Source organism: Lampetra fluviatilis, chromosome 1, assembly GCF_964198595.1.
Source record: "Lampetra fluviatilis chromosome 1, kcLamFluv1.1, whole genome shotgun sequence".
Classification (NCBI taxonomy): domain Eukaryota; kingdom Metazoa; phylum Chordata; class Hyperoartia; order Petromyzontiformes; family Petromyzontidae; genus Lampetra; species Lampetra fluviatilis.
In genome coordinates this window covers 21,981,296-22,007,568 of record NC_136275.1, presented here as the reverse complement: position 1 = coordinate 22,007,568, position 26,273 = coordinate 21,981,296, and the positions used below count along the sequence as shown (strand labels likewise).

Below are 26,273 nucleotides of genomic sequence, written 5' to 3'. Positions count from 1 at the left end.
CACTCACGGCCAACACTAGTGAGAATTATCTGAACCGGTATTGGGCTTCCCCAAGGTCGATTAGACCTTAAATGACTACCTAGTGCGGTGTATAGAAATCGCTACTAGGGAGACAAAGGCAGTCAGGCATGGTGCTGGCCACCCATCCCCTCGTGTACCGTTTCGGCCTTCATAGGTGCTCGCTAACAGCACTTGCCCCAACAGTATGTTGAAGGCTATACGGGAGATATTTGTCTTTATTACATAATTGGATTGGGAGACATGCCAGTTTGGGGGAAGCCTTCATCCAGGGTAGATTGATCATGGCTTATGATGATGAAAAAATGAAGACTAATTGGAATGTGCACAACATATGCAATTTAATGTAATCGATGGCAACTACTATAGCCCTGCCTAAAGTACTGTACATCCCTTCGCTAGAGCTTGTGTGGCCATAAATTGAGGTACGTACCATCATTGCTGCCAGTGGTTGCCACGGGTCGACATTTCAAAACATTTGCTGCATTGCTGCTTTTTCTCCAGATGGTACGTACTATGAAAAAATTCACGACACTTCGCAAACACACGGAGCACGGTAAATGAAAATAACACTGACATATATACTTTGTTTTGTTTACGTTACGTGACGTGACTTGTTCAGTAATCAATATTTTTTTCTTTTTTTTCACTTGGATTGTAAATCTCAAGAATGCAAAAATCATTTAAAATGGATCCATTGGCCGGATTTGCTCCATTTGGGCTTCAGGATTACAGGAGTTGACAGTCAGGTGCCATGCGTATCCTGTAATTCGCATTTTTCCCACGGAGAATAACAGAATCCTGTGGCTAATTCGTCCTTACATCCGTAAGGACGAATATTTTGTGGTCTGCCGTGAATTACCGGATCCGTGAGTAGGTCACCCCCCATGTCACCGCGGATTATAACATTTCTCCTGAAACAACACTTAAAATATACTCTACTACAGGTACCGAACTGTAATCTGAGTCACCATCACCGTGAAGCAGAGGATGGAAGGCTGATTCTTAAACCGAAAAACAGACTGATTCTCATGGGCTTGAATAATTTGTTTTTATAAAATAAATACAAAATTGAAGGAGAGAAAGGGTTTACCCAATTCCGTACAACACGTACATAGATGTAGTTACTGTATTATAATCACTGGATAGTGTCCAGTCTTAATGTAATAAACCCCCTCCGGACAATATCATGTCTGTTGTCTTTTCTTTATTCGTTCTTCGTTTACACGGCTCCCTCACACGCCGGGTTCCTTTTTCCCGTTACTCCCGTTCCTTAAGCGTGGCGTTCGCTCGCTTCCTCGCTCCCTCACGCCACTGGCTGACGGCGTGTGGGAGACAGCCTCCGGCCTGCCACGTGGCCACTGGAGTGCCGGAGACACAGACGTGGTGTCTCTCTTCAACCCCTCTCCACACTGACCTAGAGCTGTCTCTCTCCACCCCTTATAACACCTGGCCCACGTGATACCACGCAGCCAATCCTCAGCCTCACCCTTGGAACCTTCCAGATGTTGCTATGCAGCCACAGGGCTACGCCCCTGGCTCGACGTCCCATTCGCTGCGGACTGAGGCCGGCAGAGCCTATCACCATCGCCCAGTTACCCCCCGGGTGCATCCTCATGTTACATTAATAAATGCATCTGGAATTACTACACAACATTAGCATAGCTTTAGGCAGTATCCTACGTTGCTCCGCTTAATTAGAGCGCAGAGAGTGTTCTGGTCGAAGGATTACGTGTTGTTTATTTGTGGAAAATATAAATACAAGTCTTTTTTTTTTAAGAGGTCCATTTAACCGTTTGTACAATGTGAATGCATGTGGCTCACCAGATGACAGTGAGCGGAATGAAGAACACCAAGCAGGCCACTGTGGTAATGTAGCTCGTCCAGAATATCTTCTTCTCTGCCCACACGATCCAGCACTGCTGCTCTCCGTTAGGCAGCAGCTTCAGTGTGTACAGGGCGATCGTCGGCGACGCAAATAGCAAAGAGAGGCACCAGGAAGCCGCTATCAGCTGACGAGAGCGGCTGTCTGCACGCCACAAAAGTAAATGTGCACTTAAAACTTAATTCAGTCACGTCGCATGGTGATATTTGGGTAGTGCTATCATGAAAATGACGGCTGTTCGTAAAATACTGCTGCCAATCACAATTTGTTTGGGGAATCATTGGGATGGCATTGGGTGTGCTACAACTGTGTGTGAACCAAGCGATTGATATTGTGATTCCACGGCCGCGTTGCAACTCCACCAACGCCGCCATCCACATGAACGCACGCACACCCCCACTAAACACACACACGCACCCACGTAGGGTCTCGATGGGGGGGGGTGCCTGGCACCACGGGTTTTCATCCGAAGGGCCCCTAGCAGGGATGTCCCCCGGTTTCCCGTTGCCAGGAGATTGGCCGACCCCCCCCCCCCCCCCCCAGGCCAGATTACATGGCGGCCCCCCTAAAATCAACTTAAAAAGTCGTAGGGGCGCATAGAGCTTTACAGGCTGGCCGCGATGAAGCATACAAAACACAGGAGGTGGGGCCTCGAAGGCAAACACTCTACGGACAGTGCAAACAATGGGGTGGGGGGGAAGAGGGGGGGAGGATGACGTGATGCTCCCCCATAACGGCTATAGCGTTTAAAACTCGGAAGGTAAAGCACTCGATTGGCCGCGCAGGATGACATCATGTCACCCGGGGATTAATGGGCTCTGAGAGGATAAGAGGGGAGGGAGAGAGCGAATTTGAAGCAGAGTTCTCATGCGACCATCGAGAATCCCAGCCGCCCTCAGCATCCACACGTATATTGCGCAATCAGCGCAGGCAGGTGGAACGCCGCGAGTGCGGACGTGCGTGTTGTGGAGTGAAGAGTGCCCATAGGGGCGCACGCGTAATAATCCCAGGGCGGTGGTGAATCAGCCGTGAGACATCTCCAAGAAGGTGCTGGCGCGGGGGGGGGCTGGTCACCCGATCGGCGGTGGCCCGGCAAGAAGCTCCCGCGGGGAGGGGGGAGGTGGGCGTCAGCCCCCACAATATTATCCATTACCGATACAACATTGGGATGCATTTATGCACATGAGCTGATCTCTTAAACCGCTCCCTGCAGTAGTTTTCCTTTTGGGCAGGTTTTCTCCATCACCAATCTTGCCGATCCGCCATTATCTCTTCTGGTACATCTTGCTCAAAATCAGACGCCTCGGGGTTGAAATCTGAGTTAAATTAGCTCATTATTTCCAAATTTGTAAACTAAGTTCTTTATTGTTGGAAATCGTCAGTTGTTTTCCTATAGTTTGGAGGGGAACGTCCAGCCCGCGGGCCATATAAGGCCCGCAAAATCATTACCTCTGACCCTGCCAAGGCACGATTCGAAATTCAATAAATCTAGGAGTTTTTTTCATAGCAACATAAATAAAATTTTGCATGGCCCGCGAATGATGTTATAAATGTCCAAATGGCCCTTGACAGAAAGAAGGTTCCCCACCCCTATAGACAAACTGTTCCTAGCCCTACCAGAATGTAGCTTTTTCACTAATGACAAAGCAACACTAATGGTGTAACTAAAGTCCAATGCTCAAGCATAAAATTACTGCGACTTTGATATGTCCAAATTTGGTGAGAGGAGTAATGCGTTAGCACAAAAATGTATTATAACATATTGACACTGATATTTAAAAACTTGAATCCTAAATACAGCATCACTTCAAAAACTGTTGAAGTAACTATGATGATATATTTTCCCCACCAATGTATTTTCAGGATTTTTTTGGTGTGTAAAAATAAGTACAAATAACATCCGAATTGTATTTTTTATTTATTAATGACTGAAATGTTTTACTTCATCATATGATTGATAAAATGTCATTTTAAAATACTTTTATATGCTGGGTTGATGAGAAATTAAGGAAACGTGTACTTGTGAAATCACAAGTAAATAAGTAAAAAACAATTATCACCCTCTGGCTCACCTGTTTTATGATTAAATGAAATCAAAGGCAGCAGTGGCGGATTAAGCTAGTGCCTGTAGCATATGTTATAAAGGGCCCCTAAATAAATAAATAAACCTAAATATTAAAACACACATTTTTTACTTGCATAGTAAAGTAATTGTACATTTTGATTTGCTATTCAGCCAGATAATACGACAACTCGCTAAAGGTTGAAGGCAGTATAATACTATAGTAATATATCAGTAATATATCAAGTGCAGAATCACTGAACCGGAATTGATAGCTTGAAAGCATTTAGCGTGGGGCCCTTGAAAGTGCGGGGCCCGTAGCATTTGCTACTTTTGGTACTAGGATAATCCGGCACTGAAAGGCAGTAGCAATCACTGTGAGAGATTTAAAAATATGTTCAAATCAATTTCTTTTTTTATTTCACATTTGTCACTGTGCACCAGAATTATGTCAAGCATGCCCTTGAACATGTCGCATACATTATAATGTGCAAGGGAAAGCAACATCAGGTGGATTTCTAGGCCAATGTACACAACTTGTCACAATCGCTTTCTTATTTCTGTCAGATCCCTCAGGTGTTGCAGGGTTGACACTTAAGCACCATGATCTATTTTAGCAGGATCGTACAAGATGGCTTTAGGCGTTTAAGGTCTCATTTGATTATCCCTGGAGGGATGCTGGTCTGAGTCAGTCCTCAGTATTAATATCAACGCTCAACCTTTTAACTGACATTTTAACGTACTACCACAATACTAATTGGTCAGATACATAGTCTATATATAACGTACAATATTGCCTCGCTTACTATCTCAGTTGCCCAAATAAACATCCATTACCTTTGAATGTTAAAATGTCTATACAATGTATATTTTATGATGTACTAGCAATGCTAATCTATTCTCTGAAATATACCCGTGTATTATTGGGAACAGTTTAAAGATTATAAATATGAAGTCTCGGAGAAGAAGCATCGTTTAAGGATTGCAGATAATTTACATTTTTTCTACTAATCCACCTGAGTAATATTCCAAAAGTCAACCATTCCAATGGGTGTGTATGACAGTTAACATTTTACTTGTATGGGTGCATATGCAGTCTCCATGTGACTGTAAAAAAAATTACTAAATGTCACAGCCAAGTGGGAAAAATTATGCATGTTGCCCTTAGTATGTAAAAAATTACCAAATAGATGCTACTGAAGTGACTGTGAATGTCACTGTGTGGTGCCCGGCTTACGAAACCACGGCGGATAATGTGTTGGCATTATGTGTAGTCCGCTTACTGGGCGTAGTACCAGCCCTAGCGGGGCTTGGGTGAGCGCTGGTCAGCGCGGAGGCACCACGTACAGTGTGCGGTGTGGGCTCCCGGTGAGGGAGCGAGAGGGAGTGTTAGCCAGCCAGGGTTACGTTGGGGCATGATACGCTGGTTGACCTGTCGACACGTGACTGGATGATATTGGAGGGGGGCCACCGGTGGACGGGGGCCGCTGGACGGTCACGTGGTATAAAAGAGCTCTCGGGAGCCTTCGGGTTAGAGCTCGAGAGATCTAGAAGGTGAGCGGGGCGAGGGGCAGAGCCAGCCCCAGCCCAGGCCGATATAACGGGGGCCCTGTGAGGGGCTCGGGGTTCTTCGTGTTGCTGGTGATGAAGATCCACGTCAGGTAAAAGAAGCCTCTACCCACACGGTTCGGGACCCAGCTTGTGGTCCGGGCCGGGATAGCGAACCGGGTCTAGTTCTGCCGTAGCGTGGCTAGATGGGCATTCAACACCCAAGTGTAGGTTGTGCTATGTTGAGTTGGTGTAATAAATAGTGTTGCTCCCAAGACAACGTTTGCGACTCAGTTGGACTCACTACACTACTATAGTGAGCCAAGAATGTGTGTCCTGCGCGTGACGTCACTCCACGTCGACCAGCCCCCCTCATTAATAATCATGAACAGGTTACATCCTCCACATGGGCCTCCCCTCATTAATAATCATGAGCGGGTGACGTCACTCCACATGGAGAACCCCCCCTCCCCTTCATTAATAATCATAAGGTGACGTCACTCCACATCGAACAGCCCCCCTCATTAATAATCATGAATAGGTGACGTCCTATTCTTTGGTTCTTTCGGTAAAGTCACGTAGATAGAAAAAGAATAATAAAATAATGCAAATAAAATATTTATAATAAAAAAACAAAAACCGCTGATGTAGACTGTAGCCTGGTTCTTAATCGGAGTGAGTGTCCTGGCAGTCTATAATGTTGACTGGAGCCTAGTTATTAAGTTTGGTGAGTGTACTGGCAGTCTGTAATGTAGACTGTAGCAATGGTTATTAAGCTGGGCGAGTGTACTGGCAGTCTATAATGTAGACTGTAGCCTCGTTTATAAGCTGGTGAGGGTATTGGTAGTCTATGATGTAGACCATAGCAATGGTTATTGAACTGAGTGAGCACACTGGCAGTCTAGAATGTAGACTGTAGCTAGGTTCTTAACCTGAGAGAGTGTATTGGCAGTCGAAAATGTAGACTTATTCTGGTTCTTTCATTAATAAAAAGTAAATAAAAACAAAAACCACGACGATTCGTGACGTCCCTTAAATGGACCCCCCCCCGCCATTAATAATAATTAGCGGGTGACGTCACTCCACATGAGGGGGCGAGGCGCCTCCTTCCCCCTCCTCAGCGTCAACTTATAACTCTCACTAAAAAGGCAACACCCTCACGTCACGCGGTCTCTGTAACGCTATTGAGACATAGAAGTTAAAAGGACGTCATGATGAACAAGGGATTATAACCTTTAAATGAAATAAGTCTGTGTCATCGCTTCCTTACAAATTGCACACAAATGGATGCAATGAATATCACGTCGCAGTCTGCTTTTCGCTTGCAAGTTTCAGATTTACTGCAATACACCCGTCCTTGGATGGGCAAAAGGCGAGTTAAATATATTCATCTCTTATGTAAAAATCTTCAGATATGAAACCTAAAAGACAACTTAAAAGTTGTGAAAAGTTAATAAACATAATCTGTCTAGATCTGCAATCAGAAGGTTGTGAGTTCAAATCCTAGTTGGTCAGTACATGTTGGTGAAGCAGTGCCCAATATCACTTCAAATATCACTATCCAATTATTTTAGCCATGACTTAGAATAAAACTGAGATTACCAACTTCATAGCACAGTGAACTAAATCGCCACTTCACCCTCACGACATGAATGTATTTCAGTGGTGGAAGTGTTACCTGTTTTTGAAAATTTCATGGGATGCACGATGGCCAGGTAACGGTCTATGCTCAAAGATACCAACACGTACGTGGAGGCGTACAAAAGTACCACCTGAGAAAGAAGAAAAACCGTCACTGTGGGAAAATGTCAGTAATGTGTTAAGCAAAGCCATTCAGCCAAAGGATGAGTCAATCCCAGTGTTTGCAAGTACTGGAATAAATTACTGTAATTTAGGGTGAAAAAAAATCATATATATACCACGTGTTAAATCAGGTCAATCATCTGCTGAGTAGGTCCTTCCCAGTAATTACATATATCATGATGAGATAAACCCATCATAACAATCCCTTGCAGTTTTTGGAAAAACCATACATGTAATGAATTATTATAATCATGGAGAAATTAATGAGTCGGTAGCTTTGGTTAATGTGGAATCAAAGAAACCAGTCCATATGTAATGCGAGCAAGGATTGAGGGGGGGCGGAGTCTGGGTCACGTGGGGAGTGGGTGGAGTTAGGGTCACGTGGGAGAGAGGATTTAGGGGGAGAACCGGAAGGGGAAAGGGGAGTTGAGACGGAGTGAAACAGGAGGAGGCCACGCTGGGCAGGACGGAGAGAGTGGCGCGGTCGCCACGCGGTGGGAGACGTCGACACCGTCAGCCATCGGTGTCAGACGCAGAGAGCTAGCGGCTGTGGGAGGCTAGCTGTGTACGGGGCAGCAGTGAAGCTAGAGAGCGGAGCAGCGGTGTGGCTGCAAGGTGGAGCAGTAGGGAGACTGCCTAACGGAGCAGCAGGGAGACTGCATATCGGAGCAGCAGGGAGACTGCATATCGGAGCAGCCGAGTGGCTTTGGAGAGATCGTCGGGAGGGACGCGGGCCTGAGCGAGGACGCCGTAGTAACGAGATTCTACGAACCCAATAAAGGACAACGGAGATCGACATCTGAGAGAGAGTCCTTTGTTACATTGGTGTCAGAAGTGAAATGGCATGTCAAAACAGCTTAGGAGGAAGACCGTCCCTGCACCGTCTTCTGCAGCATCTTCTGACGATGACCTCCCTCCAGCGGTGGCGCTACCGACGATGGAGGAGGAAAGCGGCGCGGGGACGAGCGGGGGTCCGGGCGTGCAGGACGTGGCCGCCTCGGTGGGCCCATCCGCGCGACTGGACGCTAAGGACGGATGGCGACAGGTGGTGGCGCAACTGGAGGCGCTGAAGACGGTGTTGGCGCAGTTGTGCGACCTTGTGATGCCGGCGACGACTTCGGGGAGGCCCGGCGGGGAACAACGGGCCGGGGCCTTGCCGTCGCCATCAGCTCTCTCGACCACGCGGCACGAAGACGCCATCTTGGGCGTGGCCGAGGAGGAACGGCGGGAAGCCGCCATCTTGCGCCCTCCGACGCGGGAAGCCGCCATCTTGCACACGTTGCGGAGTGACGCCATCTTGTCGCTGCCGCGTGAGTCACCATCGGCGGAGGACGGCGGAGCAAAAACCCGCAGCCGTCATTTAACAACGGTCAAAGAATTCTCCATCGACGGCGATTGGAGCGCATTCGCCTGCCGTTTTTAAGCGGCCGTACGCTCCGCCAAATGGACGGACGCGGAGGCCGTGGAAGTCTTACCAACACTTCTCGATGACGAGTCCGTCCGGTTCTTCCGCTCCATCAAGGCCGACAAGAAGAAGACGCTGCAGGGTGTCTTCGAGGAAATGGCAGATGCGTACGAGCCTCCGGACGATGCCCATCGTAGATTTGTTCAGTGCCAACGGGCGCCTGATGAATCGCCGGTGGCTTTCAGAGGCGCAGTTCTGGAACTGGCGATGGCAGCATACCCCGAGACGGAGCCAGATTTGTTGGAGCCCCTTGTGTTGGGCAAGATGCTGGAATTGTCTAGAGACCTGGGGATCCCCATGCCGGTGTGCAGCCATGATAAATTGACGTCCCGTGCTGCGGCTAAGTGCTTGGACGCTCAATTTAATCTCCGACGCTGGAAGCAGGTGTCAGCTTGGACGGGGGGCCCCATCGTTGAAGGCGGTGCTACGGGGTGGGATCCTAAGAAGGCGGTCTACGTTCCTGACGACAAGGGTCCGCAGGAGTTGACGGCCGCCTCCGCCCAGTGGCCTGCTCGGGGGGGAACGGGGCCGAGGTCCGGCCCGCCGGCGCAGGAGCTTCGGGACAGAGGGGGTGCTGCGCGTCGGAACGACGTGGAGTGTTTCCGCTGTGGCCGTAAGGGCCACTTCACCAGGGACTGTTGGGCTCGCATCCCGGGGCCGCCCCAGCAGGAGGCCTCGACCACGGACGCCGCGCGAAAAGACCAGCCAGGACAGGCAAGTCGGTGCGCATCAGACACCCGGCAAGGCCTGTCACCTCATGCATCACCATCGCCGCGCGGTCCGTGTGTCGTTAACAACGAGGTGCCTCCGATTGACCCGTGTCGCTCGCTGATGCAATGGCGCCGATTGGCACGGAGGGTAGTTGCGGCCGCTACGGGGTCGTCCACGGTACCGGGTTCTATTCAGGGGGTTGAGGTGCGTATTTTGGTGGACTCCGGTGCGTCCGCGACCATTATTTCGGATGTCATTTTCCATCTTTTGGGCATTCCGCCAGGGAGAGTGCGAGCGGTTTATGATTCATGCATAGCGGCGAACGGGGGAAGTATGGGCATTGTGGGCCAGGTGGACGCCAACATATCGATTGGGGGGGTGTCGGCTTCAGGGACCGTTTTGATCTCTAGGTCCCTCGCGGTACCCTGTTTGTTGGGGACTGATTTCCTGGCAAAAATGTCCATTCAAATAAGGGTTGATCAAAATTGCATTGAATTACCAGGGGGGCGGAAAATTTCGTTCCTACCGTCGCCATGGGGCCGGCCTGCCCCTGTTTGCCAGGTGCAGGCGCTGTCCGAAGTATCTGTTGACATTCCACCTGGTTCACAGATGCTTATCCCGTTGAGATATCGGAAGCCAGTACCTGGCGTTGAGGGAGCGGCGGGGGTTGTGTTATCGTCGTCCACAGCTATAACGGGCGGCTCGGCGCTGGTTGGGGCACAAACGATTGTCCGGCCGGGCCAGCCCCCGTTCTTACAGGTGCTAAATGGGAGTGCGGAGAATGTCAGTGTCCCGGCCGGAACGGGTTTGGCTCACGCCACGACCGCGTTCACGGCCCATGACAACCGGGCCCGCCGGGACATGGTAAGGGGGGTTTCGGGGCCTACGGGGCAGGATGACCGTTGGGTTGCCGAGTTATACGGGGAGAATTCATCCCTGACCGGAGAACAACGGTCCGCGCTTCGCGCGCTGTTGCTAAGTTATTCCGACGTGTTCAGCTCGGATGATTTTGACTTGGGACGCACCTCCCTGCTTTCCCACCACATTGATATGGGGGATGCCGCTCCGATTCGGTTGAATTCTCATCGGTTGAGCCCGACGGAGCGGGATCAGGTTCGCGGGGCAGTGGAGGACATGCTGGCCGCTGACATAATATCCCCGTCTAACAGTCCATGGGGCGCGCCGGTAGTCCTTGTGAAGAAGAAGGATGGGAAACTGCGATTTTGTGTCGATTTTCGAAAATTGAACAAGGTGTCCGTCGCAGACGCGTACCCCCTGCTGCGTATGGATGATTCCCTCGATGCCTTGTCTGGGGCGAAGTTTTTTTCAACGCTGGATCTCTCTTCGGGATTCTGGCAGCTTCCCCTCGACGAGTCCTCGAGGGAAAAGACGGCTTTCCGTACGCCGCAGGGACTGTTTCAGTTTAATTGCCTTCCCATGGGCTTGAATGCGGCTCCTGCCACCTTTCAGCGGTTGATGGAGCTGGTGTTAACGGGTCTGCAGTGGGAGACATGTTTGATTTATTTAGACGATGTCATCGTCTTTAGCCGCACATTTGACGAACATTTGCAGAGATTGGAGACGGTTTTTGCTAGGATGCGCTCCGCCAATTTAAAATTCAAACCGAAAAAGTGTCACCTACTGCAACGATCCATGCGTTATTTGGGACACATAGTCAGTGCGGACGGGGTGGCCACGGACCCGGAGAAGACGGCATGCGTCCGCAACTGGCTAACCTCGGCCTCGGTTGGGGACGTACGTCGCTTCCTGGGGTTCGCCTCATACTATCGCAGGTTCGTTCCGAACTTTGCTATGATCGCTAGGCCCTTGCACCTCCTTACGGGTAAGGGTCGGAGGTTCAGTTGGGGTCCGCCGGAGGAAGCGGCGTTTGAGGGCCTACGCGATCGGTTGGCGACGGCGCCAACATTGGACTATCCGGATTTTGATCGACCTTTTATTCTGGATACGGACGCTAGTGACACTGGGATCGGGGCCGTTCTGTCACAGTCCAAGGGCAGCGTGGAACGCGTGGTAGCCTACGGTAGCCGTGTACTGTCCCCGGCAGAAACCCGCTACTGCGTTACTCGCCGCGAACTATTGGCTATTGTCTATTTTCTCCGCCAATATTGGCCGTATCTTTACGGCCGTTCGTTTATTGTGCGCACGGACCATGGGGCTCTGCAATATGCCCTGAGGGTTGACCAACCATCTGGCCAACTGGCACGATGGTTGGAGACCCTGCAGGAATTTTCCTTCGACATACAATATAGAAAGGGGTCACGTCACGCGAATGCGGACACACTCTCCAGATTACCGCAGGGGTCCCCTTGCGCTTGCGCGTCGGGTACGAATAGGTGTACGCTACCCCCTCGGCCTGTCGTGTCAGCTGTTGAGGTGCCTGGGGCTCCGATGTGCCCAGGACCGGCCGATGGGGTTCTGAACCTGCCGCGCTCGGTATGGATTCGCGAACAATTGCTTGACGACTCGTTGGGGGCTTTACGGAGTCAGGCTGCGAAGGGAGCGGGGAGATTGCTGTCCGGTGGGACGCCGGGGGCCGCTCTCCGGGATGGTTTGCTCATGTGGAGGGAGGGATTTCATGACCGCTGGCGTCTGGTAGTACCGTCGTCGTTACGGTACGAATTGATTCGGACTCTGCACGGCGACACTTTATTACATCTCGGGATGCAGAAGACTTTGTTAACATTGCAGCGAGACTACTTCTGGCACGGCATGACGACGGATGTCGTCGGACACATTCGGGCGTGTCCCGAGTGTGCCCGGCGGAAGCCGCCTAAAAACCCTTATGTGCCGCCTGTGCAGTCTATACAGGTGTCTCGAATTAACGAGTTGGTGGCGCTGGATATTTTGGGACCCTTCCCGCCATCCACTAGGGGTAATAAATATTTGCTGGTCGGGGTGGAATATCTTTCCCGTTGGCCGATGGCTTGGCCCTTACCCGACCAGTCGGCGGCGTCTATCACGGACGCCTTCCTATTTGGATATGTGCTGGACAAAGGGAGAGGCTACTCACGGATCAGGGGCGACATTTTTCTTCCAAATTGTTGGCGGAAGTGTGCACTGCTCTGGGAACCAAGAAGGTTCGTACGTCTCCTTACCACCCGCAGACGGATGGCATGGTGGAACGGCTTAATCGGACGCTGTCGGCCATGCTATGTCACACGGTTGACGAGAAACAAGCTGATTGGGACTTGCATATACCTGGGGTACTCTCCGCGTATCGGATGACGCCTCATGCGTCCACAGGGTATTCTCCATTTTTTCTAATGTACGGCCGCGAGAATGTGCCGCCGGTGGAAGTACAGCTGGGTACGGGGGCGAAGGGTCCTGTTAAACCTCTCCCCGAATACATTCAGGACACTGTTCGACGCGTCGCCGAGGCACGGGAGGGGGCCCGATTGGCTACTGCCAAGACTCAGGCGCGAAACGAGCGTTGCGCCCGGCGCTCGACCGGTACATGCCCCTGGCGAGTGGGGGACATGGCATGGCTACACTGCCCGCAGGTGCGGCCGGGGACCTCCCCTAAGCTTCACAAACCATGGCAGGGGCCGGTTAAGCTTATTGAAGTCCCTAACCCGCAATCCGCACAAGTTCGGTTTGGATCGCGGCGCTGGTACGTTCATACGTCTAGGATGAAGCCCTACGTGGCCCCGCGGACGGATGCGTCATCCCCTGATGTTGCCTTGCCGGTGTCTGTTGCACCCGACGCACCTCTGCCCTTGCCTGTTGACTCTGCAAGCGCGCCTGTCGTGCCTTCTACAGACGAACCAGCCATGACGCAGGCGGATGTGGCGAATCCTGCTCTGGGTGGGCCTACCACGGCGATGGGGCCACTTGACCCCGCTGCCCCCCCAATCCCACCACAGACACGGTTGCCAGAGACCCCGGACTTGGGTCTCTCTGGGGAACGGGACCTTGGCGTTGACGGGCCTCCAACAGCGGCAGGCGGTTCTACTCCCGTCGATCTTAAAACCCCGTCGCATTCTCGGTCTGTGGAGGGACCGCCGCCCGTTCGTGACGGGCCGGCGACCCGCACGCGTTCCAAATCCCTTTCCTTTCGTTGATTGTTCTTGTTGTTCTTGTTATCGTTGTTATATTCTCCGTTGTCCAGTGATGCCAGATGGTTACAATGTTGCTCGCATTATTTTATTATATTTATTGCAGCCGGGGGCGGCTGCGGTTTTATTTAGGGGGGGGGGGGGGGTCGTGTAATGCGAGCAAGGATTGAGGGGGGGCGGAGTCTGGGTCACGTGGGGAGTGGGTGGAGTTAGGGTCACGTGGGAGAGAGGATTTAGGGGGAGAACCGGAAGGGGAAAGGGGAGTTGAGACGGAGTGAAACAGGAGGAGGCCACGCTGGGCAGGACGGAGAGAGTGGCGCGGTCGCCACGCGGTGGGAGACGTCGACACCGTCAGCCATCGGTGTCAGACGCAGAGAGCTAGCGGCTGTGGGAGGCTAGCTGTGTACGGGGCAGCAGTGAAGCTAGAGAGCGGAGCAGCGGTGTGGCTGCAAGGTGGAGCAGTAGGGAGACTGCCTAACGGAGCAGCAGGGAGACTGCATATCGGAGCAGCAGGGAGACTGCATATCGGAGCAGCCGAGTGGCTTTGGAGAGATCGTCGGGAGGGACGCGGGCCTGAGCGAGGACGCCGTAGTAACGAGATTCTACGAACCCAATAAAGGACAACGGAGATCGACATCTGAGAGAGAGTCCTTTATTACACATATATAGAAATGTTGCGCTCCAGAACTGTAGAGCTTCTGTCCAGTTTGGTGACTGCACGTTAATTGCTTTAAAGATAGTTTGCCATTGGACCTGGCTGTCGGCATCTAAATAGGTTCCATTTTTCCTCAAACTCCAACTCGAAACCGTACACAAGAAGCGTCAGACTAGGTCCATCAACACACATGGTGCAGATGCACGCGTCTGTCCTCAATGGCTCCCAACTGGTACTGGTTCGAGCCAGATCAGAAGCTGTCTGCAGTGGGTGCAGCCTCAGTGGTACACTGCTTGAGTGCAGAAATCAGTGTCCCCATTGCTCCTTAGCGCAGAATAGTGTTGTGGCCTTCAAAACAGTGTTCTGTCAATTATGTGAGTGTGGTGGCACATGCTCAATGTATGGTACAGCCGAGATGGCGCAATTAGAAGCCGGAGCCATCCACAGAAGCAATGAGATGCCTACAATAGGCAGTACAGCAAGAAGGTTGGTCACCTATCCGCACTTAATTTATTTTTACCTTGTAAAAATGCAGCTTTCGATATACTCTGGTTTCCATTTGCATCGAACAAGAATATTGAGACTTAATTGACGTTTCTCTGGTTGAACAAATCATTGTTACTGCGATATCTACTGCTCAGTAAGTTGGAGGGAGCAGGATGTAAACAAAAAATATTAAACTTGGTTTTACATTCTGAACAATTACGTGAGCTGCTCAAATAATAGAGGGAAGGTTACTAAATGTATGTGTTTCCACGTACCATGTAAAACCAATCAGATAAGTGCATCAACGTATTACTCAAATAGCATAATTACATCTTTGACAAATTATGAATACTCAAATTGGTAATTTAAAAGGCTTTTTATGGTAATTATATTCTCATGAATAATTTATACTGTAATATTTACTGGAAAGGCTTTTTTTCATGTGAATATGAGACAGCATAAATCAATCATAACAAAATTAACTAAGAGTTCAACTTCCTTTCAAAATCTAAGATTACATGCTGTTCACCAATTATGGTGCCGGTTTTTTTTTGTTTATCCTATTTCTCAATGGCTTGCTCTATGATTATTATATAACCGTGGTTATTGCCGCATTTTTAAGCTTCTGTGATCATTTTTTTATATGCAAAACGTCATTCTAGATTACATTAAGTTGGCTAAATATAATAGGAATGAGTGACTTGGCTGAATTCCCACAAAGTGATCGATAGGCCACATGGAGGAGCAACAGCTGCAAGATGTAAGCAGAAGTCCTCAAATTAATATTCAAAGTTATCTCACTTTGCTGACAGGATGGGATAGGCATGGCAGTTTGACCAGCTGATGTTGAGATTGACGAGACAAGTGGCTGGTCTCCTCTGACTTTTCGAGGTGCCACGGAAGCAAGATATTAACTCCCTCACTTGGTATGCAGAAGGTCGTAAATCCTGACCCTGAAGCCTGTATATTTGGAGTGTGTACGTTCTCCCCGTGGTTACGTGGATTTTTCTCTGGGTCCTCCGGTTTTCCCCTCCACATTTATAAACATGCATTTAGAGTATTTTGTTGCTATGGAATGTCACGTGATAAGCCACTTCGTTGAGCTTTCATTTGTGGCCAGGTCGATCTGAAAAAGAGCTATGTAGCTCAGTGGCCATTACCTGGTGAAATAAAAAATAGTTTGTTGTTTAGTTTAGAATTGCAGGTGAATATCTCCTCTTCCCTCACTGTTCCTCTTCCTTCATCTCCTTTGCTCTTCATGTAAACTAATGTGATCAATGTCCTCAAAATATTAACACAATGGTATAGCATACATTGTGGTGTTGTTTTTTGGGTACGAAGGTTTTCTGCCACATGCCAAACAATCAATAATGGAATTTGTTAGACAACCGAATGCAGGACCCTCCTGAAAAAAAGAGTCATAAGGTTCAGTGCCACTTTACTGTATAAATAAATAAAAGGTGTTAAGCTATGAAACGACCACTATGGATTCCAATGTAGTTTAATTATCTTAGCCAATCAACCTTATTGAAAATGTTTGGACAGGTTGACAAGTTAATCAAAATATAGCAGAACTGACGAGTTGTTGACAGAACATCATTGCATATTCTAAAAAGCTACTTGCCCAGATTTGTTTTTCTAGGAGAGCAGCTCCTTAAAACATTGTAACACTCTGAAAGAACATGTAATAGCTGAAGATTGAGTACTCAAGCGGCACTCAACTGTGTCTTGTTTCATCTTCAGTGGGCACAACGCTTTAAGACATACAGTATTTTCCTGGGTACATCGTGATGCTATTGAATTACCAAGGGAATGAGGCTTACCTGCAGATATCGCACAATCCGGCACATGGCATCATTGGCTAGAAACTCTCCAGTATATCTCCAAATGATATCTGTAAGGATGGTCACTAATCCTGTTAGGAGATCTGCAAAATACTCAGAAAGTAGACACACATTCAACTCAAATACAGCAATATTTTAACATTGAAAAACCAGGCAATGAACAGCAAATTATGAAACACTAAACATTTTGAGAATGGTTCCCGAGCAGTGAATTTATGAAAATTGGAAATGTATTATTTTTCAATGTAATACTTTTTCCTGTCTCCATTGGTGTGGAAAGATCTTTCAGAACGTGTATTCAAAGTCAAAGCACTTCCCTGCTCAAACGAGAAAAGGAGGACTCCTCTTCATCTCGGCTCCGAGCCGGTGGGTAGAAATTTTATATTCAAAGAGTGAGAGCCATTGTCTGCACATGTTTATCACTGCCGACCTCTCACATAGTGGTACTTACTCTATCGACCCATCGGAGATGATGGCCTGTGTAAAATCAAATTGCATTTGAACTCACAATTTTCAATATAAATTGGGTGCCCGAATCATAGAAATAATCGATCTGTGAAAAGTGTACGCTTTTATAAGTTAGAGAAAGAAAAAAAGATGTATGTCAAAGATAGAAATGTTGTATTTTTGCTGAATGAAAGACAATTGTTATAACCATAATCTTCCATGTCTGTTTTACATCAGTAAGCAGTTCAATTAGTAGAATACTATTGAATAATATATGTATTTACAGGAGTACGCTGCATTAAGTGTTGTTTAGCATGTATATTGTCAATTCATTATGGAGCATTTCCTTAAGTGTAATGTTTTGCATATGCGTTTTTTTCGTGCAATTTTTTTTACTGGGAATGCAGGTGGTGATATATAAGACCAGAATGTATGCGTATAGTGCGTGCCACCAAAAAGTCCCTCCACCCCTTATTCAGCCTCTGTCTGCCAGCTCACCATTGTGTGGTCGCTGCACACGTGTTAGGTAGAAATACATTGTTCGCTGATAGTTTTTAAAAGTACAAAGGGCTTAGAAAGACGAGGGAAAAACGCAAAGTAAATGATGATCATGCCTCTGGCAAGAAAAGGCAAAGCAAACGTGTAAATCAGAGGTAAAATTATAAGTTATAACTCATTTTGAAGCAAGTCAAAAGGCGGTCGTCAAATATTAACGGTGTGTGGCAAAAAAAATCTGCAAGTTCTTTAAACATCTCTGGGAAGTTTTATCTAATTATTTGTTTGTAGTATTAGTTAAAATGCATGTTATGATCATGCTATTTTTGTCCACTTCATGATATTTAGTCACGTGTCTTTTTCCAGAAATGTCGGCTCGGACGGCTTGGAACGGAACCCCTGATTTTAACACTATGTATATGAAAAATTAGTTTGCTTTAAATAATTTCGAGTTTAGTAGCATTTCTCAGGAATGCATCCCTTGTGAATAGCGGGGGATTCTTATATATTGCACTTAAATGTCTCAGCAACTAAAAGCGCCTTACATCGCATCTCGTCTCAAACATTCAAAGGGGACCCCAGTGGAAGCTGTCCCTGTGCAGCACGAGGCATTTCAGCACTGGCCTGCAAGCGGGCATTCGTAATTTATTCGAATCTGGCAAATTTGGATCCTGATGCCAGGAGACAACAACTTACTCTTTTCAAATGACATCACGGGATCTTTAACATCCACTGTGTAGTTTATGGCTCATACACCTGCGATATTAACCAGGTCAGCACCGCTATGAATCTCTGCAACAATGTCAGTGCCATGATGGCGCAATTACACGGAATAAAGCATAATTCATTTTTGACTTCAATTATACATTGGAAATATAACCTTGTGATTCAAATTTATTTATTGGTACAATATCCTAACACGCTGACATATGGACACACAGGATGTTACAAGTGAAGAAAGATTTTCATGATTATTCTCTCGTGACCAGGTAAACCATGACAACAGTGGTTACCTTTAAAAATGTGTAACTCAAAAGGTTAACTTATAAGCAGGGTTTCTAAATGCTCACCTATCTTCCTGCCCACCACTGCGCATCTTAATATGTTCACAAGTAATTTCAAGCCAATGTTGAGTTGTGACATTTCATACATTTGACAATTTGAAAACATAAATGCATCTTCAGTGTCCGTGATGGGGTGCTGTCACAGGGCAGGAGATTTCCGACGCGCATAATCGGCACACCCTTTAATGAGGAGGAGTATATCGTTTTCCATGCTGGGCCAGTAAAAGTCCTTTTTCAGTGTCGTCAACGTTTTGTGAACACCCAGATGCATCAATTTCTCGTGTATGGCTTTAGTAAGTTTTCGCCTAAGGACCGTAGGCACGACCAAGGAATAACGCTGGGACTCCCCTTCCCACCGCATGAGGAGTCCATCGTGCATTACAATGGATGGGTGACCCGCAGGGCCTGGCCCACAAGAAGCACGATGGCGCAATGTCAAGAGTGAGGCGTCATCAACCTGTAGCTTAGCCCAAGCATCATGGTCGAGATTCAAGACAGAATCACGTGGGTACTAAGCGCCTTCATCCTGCATTGTCCCTGCCGCCGCAAACACTGAGGGCACACCCTCTTGTGAGGGCTTACATTTCGACACCCCCGAGGCACACGTGCACACGACATGGGCGGCAAGCGGGACAACACGTCAGCGTTGACGTGCCGAGTGCCTTTCATGTGCACCACTGTGAATGAAAATCCTTGGAGGATTTTGAGCCATCAGGACAACTGCCCAGACAGCTGGTCGATGCGCATGGAGTACTGGAGGGCTGCATGGTCCGTGCGGACGACAAAGTCCCGTCTGTACAAATATGAACGATAGAGGAATCGACTCCTTTAAGCCACTACCCTTTCTGTGCCTTCGACAAGCTGGGAAAGGCCATGAGGGTGTGCAGTGGTTTAGCAATGGTTTCAAAATCCCTGACAAAACGCTGGTAGTATGAAGCAAATCCGATGAAACTGCGGACTTCCGCCACCGACTTGGGCACCTGCCACATGCGCACGCATGCAGTTTTCTCCGGATCTGTGGCAGCACTTACCATATGGCCCAATCATTTAACCGATGTCTGAAACAAATGACATTTGTGAGGTTTGAATTTCAACTTAGCTGCATGTACTTTCTCAAAGACCGAATGCAATCGTTGTACATGTTCGTCAAAGGTACTGCCAAAAACGATGACGTCGTGCAAATAAATTAGGCAGAATCCCATTGCAAACCTGCTAGGACCAATTCCATTAATTGCTGAAAGGTGGCTGGCGCCGAATTCAATCCCATCGGAAGACAATTGAAGTGGTAGAGCCCCTGGGGCGTGCGAAAAGTGTTTTTTGGTTTGGATTCGTTCTCAAGAAGAAATTGACAAAACCCGGACAGTAAATCGAGTGTAGAAAAAAACTGTGCGCCCGATAACGCATCTAGCGAGTCGTCCATACGAGGGAGGGGATATGCATCTGCCACCGATCTTATTTAACTTGCGGAAATCAACGCAGAATCGTAAGTTACCATCACCTTTTTTCACTAGACTATGGGCGCCCCCCACAGGCTATTGGACGGAGAAATAATATCAGCTGCCAGCATCTAATTCACAGCCTGGCGTACCTGTTTCTTCTCCACGGGGCTAAGTCTGTGGGAATTATTCCAAATTGGGGGCGATCACCCGTATTGATATGATGGTGGAGGAGAGGAGTGTGCCCAATATCAAATTTTCTGGTACTAAAGACATCGGGAAAAATCGTATAAGAGCCGGCGCAACTGAGCTCGTTGGGTTCTCGGAGCACAGCGATTCCAACCATGCGGAATCCGGCTCATCAGGTCTACCAACGCTTCCCGCGAACCCAGGAGCTAGCTCTGCATTATCAAAACACTGGGCCACCAAGGCGTGCACCAGGACAGTGCCCGCCTAAATCATAACGAGCGCATGCCCCGCATTAAGTACATGTAGGAATTTACACTATGAGATCTCTTTTACCAGTGGCAAAATATAATGGTAGGTTTTTACCCTTTTAACTGGTACAAAACTGACACCTTTATTCAAGGCATCATGTTTGCAATGACCACAACACAAGTAGTCAATAAAGCAAACAAAAAGAAGCAACTCTGATAAGGATAATAATATGCACTGTCCTTGAAGTTGATTGGCCCACACCCGAGACGGCTTTCTTTAGAGCCTAGTCCCCATTGGTGTAGGGCCAGATGACACCAGAAGGCGTACAACTCAAAAACAGTGCAATATCAGAGTATTGAGAGTTCGGGGTAAACATTTACACTATGAGATCTCTTTCACCAGTGGCAAAATATAATGGTAGGTTTTTACCCTTTTAACTGGTACAAAACTGACACCTTTATTCAAGGCATCATGTTTGCAATGACCACAACACAAGTAGTCAATAAAGCAAACAAAAAGAAGCAACTCTGATAAGGATAATAATATGCACTGTCCTTGAAGTTGATTGGCCCACACCCGAGACGGCTTTCTTTAGAGCCTAGTCCCCATTGGTGTAGGGCCAGATGACACCAGAAGGCGTACAACTCAAAAACAGTGCAATATCAGAGTATTGAGAGTTCGGGGTAAACATTTACACTATGAGATCTCTTTCACCAGTGGCAAAATATAATGGTAGGTTTTTACCCTTTTAACTGGTACAAAACTGACACCTTTATTCAAGGCATCATGTTTGCAATGACCACAACACAAGTAGTCAATAAAGCAAACAAAAAGAAGCAACTCTGATAAGGATAATAATATGCACTGTCCTTGAAGTTGATTGGCCCACACCCGAGACGGCTTTCTTTAGAGCCTAGTCCCCATTGGTGTAGGGCCAGATGACACCAGAAGGCGTACAACTCAAAAACAGTGCAATATCAGAGTATTGAGAGTTCGGGGCAAACATTTACACTATGAGATCTCTTTCACCAGTGGCAAAATATAATGGTAGGTTTTTACCCTTTTAACTGGTACAAAACTGACACCTTTATTCAAGGCATCATGTTTGCAATGACCACAACACAAGTAGTCAATAAAGCAAACAAAAAGAAGCAACTCTGATAAGGATAATAATATGCACTGTCTTTGAAGTTGATTGGCCCACACCCGAGACGGCTTTCTTTAGAGCCTAGTCCCCATTGGTGTAGGGCCAGATGACACCAGAAGGCGTACAACTCAAAAACAGTGCAATATCAGAGTATTGAGAGTTCGGGGTAAACATTTACACTATGAGATCTCTTTTACCAGTGGCAAAATATAATGGTAGCTTTTTACCCTTTTAACTGGTACAAAACTGACACCTTTATTCAAGGCATCATGTTTGCAATGACCACAACACAAGTAGTCAATAAAGCAAACAAAAAGAAGCAACTCTGATAAGGATAATAATATGCACTGTCCTTGAAGTTGATTGGCCCACACCCGAGACGGCTTTCTTTAGAGCCTAGTCCCCATTGGTGTAGGGCCAGATGACACCAGAAGGCGTACAACTCAAAAACAGTGCAATATCAGAGTATTGAGAGTTCGGGGTGAACATTTACACTATGAGATCTCTTTCACCAGTGGCAAAATATAATGGTAGGTTTTTACCCTTTTAACTGGTACAAAACTGACACCTTTATTCAAGGCATCATGTTTGCAATGACCACAACACAAGTAGTCAATAAAGCAAACAAAAAGAAGCAACTCTGATAAGGATAATAATATGCACTGTCTTTGAAGTTGATTGGCCCACACCCGAGACGGCTTTCTTTAGAGCCTAGTCCCCATTGGTGTAGGGCCAGATGACACCAGAAGGCGTACAACTCAAAAACAGTGCAATATCAGAGTATTGAGAGTTCGGGGTAAACATTTACACTATGATATCTCTTTTACCAGTGGCAAAATATAATGGTAGCTTTTTACCCTTTTAACTGGTACAAAACTGACACCTTTATTCAAGGCATCATGTTTGCAATGACCACAACACAAGTAGTCAATAAAGCAAACAAAAAGAAGCAACTCTGATAAGGATAATAATATGCACTGTCCTTGAAGTTGATTGGCCCACACCCGAGACGGCTTTCTTTAGAGCCTAGTCCCCATTGGTGTAGGGCCAGATGACACCAGAAGGCGTACAACTCAAAAACAGTGCAATATCAGAGTATTGAGAGTTCTCTCTATGTATCTTGGTGATATCTGTCTGCTTATATGTCTGTCTATAATTTTTCTGGTTAGAATTTTTTGTTGCTATTTCATTTATACCTGATGATGATTGCTTGTTTTGCAATCGAAACGTTGTGATTTTAATTTTAATTTTTATTTTATTTTACTTTTATTAATTTTAATTTTTTACCTACGTGACTTTACCGAAAAAACCTAACAATATGAATCCTTGCAGTCACGAAAGCTTCAAATCTAGAATTGAATCACTTCTACGGGGAAGTTCCAAGTTTATCTTTTTCTCTCTCTCTGGGTTTTTGTTTTCTCTATCTGCCTGTGTATTGAGTGTACTTTTTTCTGTCTACACTCGTTTTTTGTCGTTCTTATGTTCTGCTCTGTCTGTGTGTCTCCGTTCCTTTGGTTTTATGTTTTGTCTTTGTTTGGAATTTTCATACTTAAATTCTAACTTAGCAATCTTTGAAATACGTAATCGACCAGGCTATGCGTTTATTGTGTGTTGACCGACTCTAATTGTTGTATTAGATAACATTTCGATATTTTGCTAGGTTATTTAATTTAGTGTGTTCTTTCTCCCTCTCTCCTAACGTTCAAACTTGTCTTACTTTACTACGCGTTTTCCGCACTCATTGACATGTACATTTTTTATCTAACCCCCTCCATCTCTCTGCCCCCGCCCCCTCTGCCGATTTAAGTCCACTCAACAGAGACGATCTCCCGCTCTGTACCTGTGTTACTCTCTCTATGTTTCTTGGTGATATCTGTCTGCTTATATGTCTGTCTATAGTTTTTCTGGTTAGAATTTTTTGTTGCTATTTCATTTATACCTGATGAGGATTGCTTGTGTTGCAATCGAAACGTCGTGATTTTTATTTTTTATTTTATTTTACTTTTATAAATTTTTATTAAAATGTTTTATCTACGTGACTTTACCGAAAAAACCTAAGAATATGAATCCTTGCAGTCACGAAAGCTTCAAATCTAGAATTGAAGCACTTCTACGGGGAAGTTCCAAGTTTATCTTTTTCTCTCTCTCTGGGTTTTTGTTTTCTCTATCTGCCTGTGTATTTAATGTACTTTTTTCTGTCTACACTCGTTTTTTGTCGTTCTTATGTTCTGCTCTGTCTGTGTGTCTCCGTTCCTTTTGTTTTATGTTTTGTCTTTCTTTGGAATTTTCACACTTAAATTCTAACTTAGCAATCTTTGAAATACGTAATCGACCAGGCTATGCGTTAATTGTGTGTTGACCGACTCTCTGTGTTGTATTACATAACATTTCGATATTTTGCTAGGTTATTTAATTTAGTGTGTTCTTTCTCCCTCTCTCCTAATGTTCAAACTTGTCTTACTTTACTACGCGTTTTCGGCACTCATTGAAATGTAACTTTTTTACGCGTTTTCCGCACTCATTGACATGTACATTTTTTATCTAACCCCCTCCATCTCTCTGCCCCCGCCCCCTCTGCCTATTTAAGGCCATTCAACAGAGACGATCTCCCTCTCTGTACCTGTGTTACTTTCTCTCTATGTATCTTGGTGATATCTGTCTGCTTATATGTCTATCTATAGTTTTTCTGGTTAGAATTTTTTGTTGCTATTTCATTTATACCCGATGATGATTGCTTGTGTTGCAATCGAAACGTCGTGATTTTTATTTTTTATTTTATTTTTATTAATTTTTATTTAAAATTTTTACCTACGTGACTTTACCGAAAAAACCTAAGAATATGAATCCTTGCAGTCACGAAAGCTTCAAATCTAGAATTGAAGCACTTCTACGGGGAAGTTCCAAGTTTATCTTTTTCTCTCTCTCTGGGTTTTTGTTTTCTCTATCTGCCTGTGTATTTAGTGTACTTTTTTCTGTCTAAAATCGTTTTTTGTCGTTCTTATGTTCTGCTCTGTCTGTGTGTCTCCGTTCCTTTTGTTTTATGTTTTGTCTTTCTTTGGAATTTTCACACTTAAATTCTAACTTAGCAATCTTTGAAACTCGTAATCGACCAGGCTATGCGTTAATTGTGTGTTGACCGACTCTCTGTGTTGTATTACATAACATTTCGATATTTTGCTAGGTTATTTAATTTAGTGTGTTCTTTCTCCCTCTCTCCTAATGTTCAATCTTGTCTTACTTTCCTACGCGTTTTCCACACTCATTGACATGTACATTTTTTACGCGTTTTCCGCACTCATTGACATGTACATTTTTTATCTTACCCCCTCCATCTCTCTGCCCCCGCCCCCTCTGCCGATTTAAGTCCACTCAACAGAGACGATCTCCCGCTCTGTACCTGTGTTACTCTCTCTCTATGTTTCTTGGTGATATCTGTCTGCTTATATGTCTGTCTATAGTTTTTCTGGTTAGAATTTTTTGTTGCTATTTCATTTATACCTGATGAGGATTGCTTGTGTTGCAATCGAAACGTCGTGATTTTTATTTTTTATTTTATTTTACTTTTATTAATTTTTATTAAAATGTTTTACCTACGTGACTTTACCGAAAAAACCTAAGAATATGAATCCTTGCAGTCACGAAAGCTTCAAATCTAGAATTGAAGCACTTCTACGGGGAAGTTCCAAGTTTATCTTTTTCTCTCTCTCTGGGTTTTTGTTTTCTCTATCTGCCTGTGTATTTAGTGTACTTTTTTCTGTCTAAACTCGTTTTTTGTCGTTCTTATGTTCTGCTCTGTCTGTGTGTCTCCGTTCCTTTTGTTTTATGTTTTGTCTTTCTTTGGAATTTTCACACTTAAATTCTAACTTAGCAATCTTTGAAACTCGTAATCGACCAGGCTATGCGTTAATTGTGTGTTGACCGACTCTCTGTGTTGTATTACATAACATTTCGATATTTTGCTAGGTTATTTAATTTAGTGTGTTCTTTCTCCCTCTCTCCTAATGTTCAAACTTGTCTTACTTTACTACGCGTTTTCGGCACTCATTGACATGTTAATTTTTTACGCGTTTTCCGCACTCATTGATATGTACATTTTTTATCTAACCCCCTCCATCTCTCTGCCCCCGCCCCCTCTGCCTATTTAAGGCCATTCAACAGAGACGATCTCCCTCTCTGTACCTGTGTTATTCTCTCTCTATGTATCTTGGTGATATCTGTCTGCTTATATGTCTATCTATAGTTTTTCTGGTTAGAATTTTTTGTTGCTATTTCATTTATACCCGATGATGATTGCTTGTGTTGCAATCGAAACGTCGTGATTTTTATTTTTTATTTTATTTTTATTAATTTTTATTTAAAATTTTTACCTACGTGACTTTACCGAAAAAACCTAAGAATATGAATCCTTGCAGTCACGAAAGCTTCAAATCTAGAATTGAAGCACTTCTACGGGGAAGTTCCAAGTTTATCTTTTTCTCTCTCTCTGGGTTTTTGTTTTCTCTATCTGCCTGTGTATTTAGTGTACTTTTTTCTGTCTAAAATCGTTTTTTGTCGTTCTTATGTTCTGCTCTGTCTGTGTGTCTCCGTTCCTTTTGTTTTATGTTTTGTCTTTCTTTGGAATTTTCACACTTAAATTCTAACTTAGCAATCTTTGAAACTCGTAATCGACCAGGCTATGCGTTAATTGTGTGTT

At 46.0% G+C, this 26,273-nt stretch overlaps 1 protein-coding gene across 1 annotated transcript in view; it reads right to left on the bottom strand.

Annotated features, from left to right (window-relative positions):
• The window catches only part of LOC144933974 (neuropeptide S receptor-like), a 60,623-nt gene that overhangs the window by 10,431 nt on the left and 23,919 nt on the right, over positions 1-26,273 (bottom strand). Inside the window, exons 3-6 of the mRNA XM_078859369.1 lie at positions 16,533-16,636; positions 7,192-7,285; positions 1,843-2,047; positions 452-552 (exon numbers count right to left, since the gene is read on the bottom strand). Of these exons, the coding sequence (XP_078715495.1) occupies positions 452-552; positions 1,843-2,047; positions 7,192-7,285; positions 16,533-16,636 (504 nt within the window). The remainder of the gene's footprint in view (positions 1-451; positions 553-1,842; positions 2,048-7,191; positions 7,286-16,532; positions 16,637-26,273) is intronic.